Source organism: Brassica rapa, unplaced genomic scaffold, assembly GCF_000309985.2.
Source record: "Brassica rapa cultivar Chiifu-401-42 unplaced genomic scaffold, CAAS_Brap_v3.01 Scaffold0112, whole genome shotgun sequence".
Lineage (NCBI taxonomy): Eukaryota > Viridiplantae > Streptophyta > Magnoliopsida > Brassicales > Brassicaceae > Brassica > Brassica rapa.
The window spans coordinates 1-7465 of record NW_022610056.1 but is presented as its reverse complement, the minus strand read 5'-3'; the positions used below and the strand labels follow the sequence as shown (position 1 = coordinate 7465).

Here is a 7465-nt window from a genome sequence, read left to right as displayed (position 1 = left end):
CCTGATAGGTCGGATCCATTTATGATTGAACTGGAACCTGGGACAGCTCCGCTGTCCTAGAATCCGTTTGTGTCGGCTCCGGCCGAGATGGCAGGGCCGAAATTGAACATGTCCGAGAGAGGACCATGGTCACAGTACAACCAAGTCGGAGTTTGACCTACGGTTGAGAATGATCAAGTCCAGTAATGGACGAAGATCAGGCCACGACCTATTCGGAGATGGACCTATGGTTGGGGTGAAACGGTCGAGTCCCTGAGTGGACCAGGACCGGAATACGATCACGTCCGTAAATGGACCAGGATCTAATTATGACAAAATCCAGTGAAGGACAGAAGTCAAGTCTGAGGCGTTTTTAAGATCGCAATGTGGCCAAGCCTGAAAAGGTTGTGGCCGGTTAAGGGGATGATCCATTACGTTGTGGCTGAGGTCATGAACTTTATTGTCCATGAAAGACAAAAGAACCATAACAGTCTGTTAGGACTTGTTGTAAGACGAGCAGCCTAAAGATTGGAACAAGTTCGTGAGGACTTGACTGGTACATCGGAGTGGTCATTTGGTGGTTTTGAATCAGGCTTGTTCTATTCTCTGATCAAGACTAGAATAAGTTCGGTTGGAATATTTTGTCTTGGGACAAGGTATAATCATCACCGGATTCGAGGACAAATCCATTACAAGTGGGGGAGACTTGTCACGCCCCCAATCCTGGAAAGGATTGTCGGGACGGCCATGGTTCGAGGAAACGTACCAACCAGTCTTAGGACATCAAGGCAAGCGTTCCATGGTCAGGAAAGAAGGTTAAGGACATAAGGAAACTTAGACATAACCTTATAAGAGCAAAGAGACAGCTAAGACGAGTAAGACGGTAGCTGGATGAGATAGAGAAGTAGCTCGACCAGCTTAACGAAGCTAGGTTGAGTTCACTCCAGCTCAGCCACTACTAAGTCAGCTCCACTAGCTGGACTACTAGCTCACTCAGCTGAGGCAGCTGGGAGTCAGCTCATCTCAGCTAGACGGACTTGTCGGGTTTTAGGCTGATGGTCCGGGTCCGGGTCAGTGGCGGGCTGTGAGGTCCGGCCATAAGGCCATGGGCTGTTGGGTCCTTGGACAAGGCCGTGGGCTAAGTCCAGGAGGCTTGGGGCGTGGGTTGGGCTTATGACCGACCCCAAACCCAATCAGAAAGGGCGAAAGGATGCAAGTGGCCGAAAGGGGACAACCCTTGGCCGATGGTGCCCATTCGCTTGCAAGTCGTGCCTGTTCGTGGGGCAAGACTTACCCCCTCGTTTTCTATAAATATGGGGGCTCTCCTGTCGATTTAATTATCCAATTCCAGAGTACAATACTCAGAGAAAAACCTAGAGAAAGAGGGAGAGAGAGAGTCTCGGCCAAGAGATCGGCCGGAAAAGGGCCGGTCGTGGTGGTTTTGTATCTCCGTGAGGTTCGGCGAGGAAGTGGACCGAGCGACGTGAGGCATCGACCGCGGCCTAGGTGGCCAGGATCGGGTCTTCCACGCTGGCCCTACCCGTGGACTGTTCGGGTGATTTTGGCCCACGTGGCTGTCTGTTTAGTACACACAGGACATCCATGGGTGTCCGTCAGCCCACACAGGACGTCCATGGCTTTCTCTTGCTATCCGTCAGCACACACAGGACGTCCGTGGCTGTCCGTGTGTGTCCATGTGTGTCCGTCAGCATACACAGGACGTCTGTGGCTGTCCATCAGTACACATATCAGAACGCTGGTCCATGGACTTATCACACTGGCCCTTCCCGTGCACTGTTCGGGTGATTTTGGCCCACGTGGCTGTCTGTTTAGTACACATAGGACATCCGTGGTTTCCGTCAGCACACACAGGACGTCCGTGTGTGTCCATCAGCACACACATGACGTCTGTGGGTCTCCGTCAGCACACACAGGACGTCCGTGTGTGTCCGTCATCACACACAGGACGTCCGTGGCTGTCTGTGTGTGTCCGTGTGTGTCAGTCAGCACACACAGGACGTCCGTGGCTTGTCCATCAGTACACATATCAGCACGTTAGTCCTTGGACTCAGAACGCTGACCCTTCCAGTGGACTGTTCGGGTGATTTTGGCCCACGTGGGCTGTCTGTTCAGTACACACAGGACGTCTGTGGCTGTCTGTGTGTGTCCGTGTGTGTCCGTCAGCACACACAGGACGTCCGTGGCTGTCTGTGTGTGTCCGTGTGTGTCCATCAGCACACACAGGACGTCCATCAGTGTTACAGGCTGGGAAGCAGGGTCGATGAGATGGGTGAATGATGGGTCGATCTTATCGATAAGGATGAGATCGGACGGGAAGATGGTGAAGTTGGTCGACTTGCTAGCCCTTTCTATCCAAACTAACCTGAAAACAAAGAGAAACAGTGAGTTTACGATTAATGAAAATAATCACAGGAACTAAAAGATAAAAGGGGATGGAATGGTTTATGGATAGATGTTTGATGATGGAAGATAAATAGATGATGTTGGATAGATGATGATTGACCCTCTCATCCGTGGGTGCTGATTGACTCTCTCAATCTGTGTCTCAGGGCTCTTGTATCACACAAAGAACCTATGAACCACGAGCTCAATACCTTTCTAATGTATCTCACACTTAGAAACTAAAGAACAGATTTTTAAGCAAAGAAAACTCTTTGATAAAAGATAAACTGAATATTATTTCTTAAGGATTGAAAAAGGTGAATCTAAAGTATACAAATGGGTCTGCTTATACAGAGCATGACCTCAGACAGAGACCAAACGGTCACAAAAAAGAAAGGAAACAAAAACTAAACAAGGAAACCGATAAACTAGCCGTTAGGAGAATTTCTTGGTTCCAATGGCTTTCTTCAAGGGATTTGATTCTGGTTTTGTATCTGGACGGTTTGAGGCTGTAAGTGAGCTTCTTGGGAACTTCTTTACTGAAGAAATATGTATTGAAGTCGTGCCAATCTTGATGGTAAAAGAGCTGTTGAGAATTGATGGCTTTTGACTCCAAAAATGGCAAGTATGGTCTTGTTTGATTCTGAATAATCTGATGGATGCTGGTGCATTGTAAGAACGTCTCTGACTCTCCTGGACGTTAGGATTGGTCTCCTGAATGGTTAGATGTCTCTCCTGGTCGCCAATGTCTGGTTTGCAATTGATTGAACCAGCCAGCTTCCAAATAAGGCAAGTGCAGAACTGGTTTGTCCGGTTTTGAGAAATTGATCATAACTCCATATTTCCGTGGACTTTTCTTCTCATTATTGGCTTGTTGGAAAGCTAAGATATCCTTCTTGAATTCCAAGCTTTGATTTGGGTCGGAACGCTTCTTTGTTGGGCTTGAAACAACTTCTAAACTCGGATACTCGCAGATGGACGGGATGGAGAACCTCCGGTTTGTAAAATTCATATCTTCCTGTTCTGAGTATCTTTGATGATGATTCCAATTGGGATTGACTCCTTATTGAGCGTAGAGTGCAGGAAAATTAGTTTCATGGACAATGTCCTCCTGGTTGGTGAGATACGCCGTTTTGATTGAACACATATCCTGTTGAGTCTTTGGGTTAGCTGTTTGGTGCAACTGGTTGGCTTCTGGTTCTGCTACTGATTTGATGGCCGCATCATACCCTATCCCTTGAAAATGTTTCGACCTCGAAACAGGATAATCTGTACCAAGATAGAGCAAGTCAGGTTTCATCCTCTTTTGAGATTCTATGACCTTACCTTGGTATTTGATCGGTTTGATCTTTGATGGCACATCTGGTGGCTCTTCTTTGAGTAGGGAAGACATGACTACTCCTCTGCTTTGGTCTGGCATTCTGATGGGGGTCGCATGACCTGGTGGGTCGTCTGGGATCAAGGAGTTTCTTGTGGTAACTTCTTGTTTTACTTTGGCATCTAAACACCTTGTGACCTCCTTGTGTGGCTCACCCATGTAATCAGTTTCCTCTGTTCCTGAAATAAACTCAACACTTCTGGTAGGAAACAAGTGCATTATATCTGGGTTTGAAAATTTATAAATAATACAAGTAAAGTTCAGATTTACCCAAATGGTTTTAGCTAGTTGAAGGATGTTTTGCTTTTTGGCAGCTTGTTTGCTTTTGATGCTTCTTGTATCTCCTTCATCGTTTTGTGGACAAGTCAGGTGCTGTCCCTGGTTTTCTTTCAACCTTTTACCATGGCTTGGTCGTCCATCACCTTGTCTTATCCCTGGATCAAAACTCTTTGGCAAAGACAAGTGCATAAATCCAGAATTTGAAAGTTTTAATGGAACAAGACTATCAGTTCTTTTATTTAAATCAAGTGATGTACCTAATATCAGAACTGGTGTCCTCTTTGGGCCGTGCACTTCTTCTGAGTTCCTAAACCTGTCTCAAAATCCTGTGGGAAAGACAAGTGCATCAATGTTGTCAAGGAGTAAGAAAGAACACACTGATCTAAAGTAAAACTTACTTTGAGTTTTGGTACTAGAAAAATCAATGGTTCTCGTTTTATCTTCCAATTGTGGAGTGGCTCAAGAATGATCTCATGACCTTGGACTTCTCTTGGAGTAGTCTCAGCAACTCTGGTACATTCAGTCGTGGCCTCACTTTCTTGTGGTTCACTCTTTTGAGTTGTAAAACTTTGGCTTGTATTCTGCCTCCATTTGTTGGAAATATTATGCTCATTACTCTTTTGGATCCTATGTTCCAAACATGGGCTTCCTGTACCACGAATATACAAATTAGCTTTACTAATTATATCTTGTTCTTGGATCATACCTGGTGTAGTGCTGGTCGGATTGGGCAGTATAGATGCCTTGGAATTGACCTCCTTAGGCAACATGTAATGCATTATATCTAGAACTTTATTCTGGTTCATCACAAGAGCTCCTCCTGGTGGTTCTTCTTTAACGGAATCATGCTCTTTAGGACATGTATTAACACCTTTTGACATAGACAAGTGCATCATACAAGTATTGGGAACCAACAAATTAGATTGAATTAAACTATCACTTGCTTTTGATATATCAATTTTCTCTCCTAGTGATGTTTCTTTCAATTTCTTAGATGGACACACAGCAGCAAAGTGCCCACGCTTATGGCATCTATAGCAAGTTGGGTTCTTGGGTTTCATAAGGTCAGAAGACTTACCTTGGTTTGATGTGTTCTCCTCCTTTGGTTCTAGAGTCTCCTTGAGCTTTTGACACATCTCTTGTAACTTTTGCAGTTCAGGTAAGGGTGTAGTGATTGACTGTGGCTGAGCCTTGTGTAATTGAGCCGACCTCTTAAACCCTTCTTGGTGTGTAAATACACTAGATGATATCTTCTTGGGTTCATGGTCGTGAGCCTTCTTTGGTTTAGGAACAGCATGCAGTTTTGGTGTAGACATCACCTTCCTCGGTGTTGCTGGACAATGGAACTTTGATGTGGCATCTACTTGGTCTTGATACTTCTCTGCAAACTCCTTATACATCCTGACTTTAAGGTCTCTCCAATCTACCACAGGCTGGTTGTAGATGCTTGGACTGCTCTCCTTTAGCCACCCTTTATAAGCATTCCCCGTGAAGGCTTGGACAGCTTGTGATAGCTTCTTTTCTTTGGGAATGTTGTTGGACCGCAGCCACTTCTCCATGTTAATTTCCCAACTCAAATACACCTCAGGGTTCTTGCTGGAACCTGAAAACACTAGAGTGTTGGATGTATAACAAGAATCTTTGCTTACTCCCTTCTTTTGGCCGGTTGGTGTTTGTTGAGCTCTCTTCATGCTGGTGGGTTTAGGTCGAGCTGATACACTATATGGGGCACGTCCATAGCGTACTGCCTTCTCTGTTTCCTTGGTAAGGTTGTAATCTTCATACAACTCGTCCTCCTTTTCTCCACCATAATCTGTCCAGGGACAGCTTGGTCTTGACCAAGAGTATTTGATTGGTGTATCTTCTTCATCCCATCTACTAAGGGACCTAGAGAAACTTTGCTCAAGAGACTCTGGTTCATCTCCACCCTCCTCATGATGGCGTCCATAACTGATTTCAGATTCAGTTTCATAAGAAGACTGGTGTTCTTGGTCTTCTACTTCATCACTTAAGTCATCCGGTTCTTCTCCCCAATCTATTTCTGAAATATTTATTGCACTTAGATCATCTTCTTCATACTCCATAGCCTTAGAATTGATGTACCTTGCAAGATAAATATATCAAACTAGTGGCTTAGGTATCTGGTAGAGAAAATGAACAAAATAAGCAATGAAACTTATGCTAAACCTATAAATATGCAAATAATGGACCATGTGAACTAAACTAAGTTGAATATTTTTCTTTTTTTTTTTGAATGCAGGCTCGTGATAAATCAAATATGGAGTAATAATAAAACAAAAGTCATGAAAATATTGAAGCAAAAAAATAACACTGATTTTTTTTTTGTAAGAAATGCAAACAACCTAAAATGGAAACAAATCTATGAAGGAATGCAAGCAAACCTAAATGGATTTTTTTTTTTTAAATGCACAATGATATGCACGAAATACACTATAATGAGATGAAATTATGCAAGCAAATATGAACAATAATGATAAGAAGCAAATGCAATGACAATATATATATTTTTTTTTGAATTTTCTTTTATGGGATGTAAATAAACCGAGAGGGGCAAATAAAATAAAATGCAAATAATTTTTTTTTTCTTTTCTTTGAGGCAATAAAATGATGATACAACCTAAATGTGTGCAATATGAAGAATATGGTAATAAAATTCGAAAATGATTATAAGTTCTCTTTTTTTTTTTTTTAATAAGTGCAAACAAACCGAAAAAGGAAACTAGGAAATGAACTAATGAAAAAAAATTCAAATATGGTAATGGGAAATGAATGCAAACAACTAGCCTAATATTCAAAACAATTTCGTGGATCAAAACTAGCTAACTTCTTCTTCTTTAATTTTCTTTTCTCAAGAACACAAAATGCAGAAATTCAAACTTGAAGCAAATAACAATTTTTATGGCTTTTTGGTTTTATAAATGAAAACTAAACAAGAATGAAAGATAGAAATGATAGAAAGGATTAATATAACCTGGGTTAGGAGCCTTTCGGCTCTGATACCAAATGTTACAGGCTGGGAAGCAGGGTCGATGAGATGGGTGAATGATGGGTCGATCTTATCGATAAGGATGAGATCGGACGGGAAGATGGTGAAGTTGGCCGACTTGCTAGCCCTTTCTATCCAAACTAACCTGAAAACAAAGAGAAACAATGAGTTTACGATTAATGAAAATAATCACAGGAACTAAAAGATAAAAGGGGATGGAATGGTTTATGGATAGATGTTTGATGATGGAAGATGGATAGATGATGTTGGATAGATGGTGATTGACTCTCTCAATCCGTGGGTGCTGATTGACTCTCTCAATCTGTTTCTCAGGGCTCTTGTATCACACAAAGAACCTATGAACCACGAGCTCAATAGCTTTTTAATGTATCTCACCAGTGGCGGATCTAGAAAATATT

At 42.8% G+C, this 7465-nt stretch overlaps 1 protein-coding gene across 1 annotated transcript; it reads right to left on the bottom strand.

The window, feature by feature from the left end:
* Nucleotides 1-2035: 2035 nt before the first annotated feature.
* Nucleotides 2036-4293, bottom strand: LOC117129747. Its single transcript, XM_033283020.1, has one exon. It carries the CDS (start codon nt 4226-4228, stop codon nt 3446-3448), a length of 783 nt encoding a protein of 260 aa, XP_033138911.1. The 5' UTR covers nt 4229-4293; the 3' UTR covers nt 2036-3445.
* Nucleotides 4294-7465: the final 3172 nt, after the last annotated feature.

Bases quoted from the DNA above. Each gene is read 5' to 3' on its own strand.
- LOC117129747 (XM_033283020.1), bottom strand. From the start codon at position 4,228: ATGCACTTGTCTTTGCCAAAGAGTTTTGATCCAGGGATAAGACAAGGT.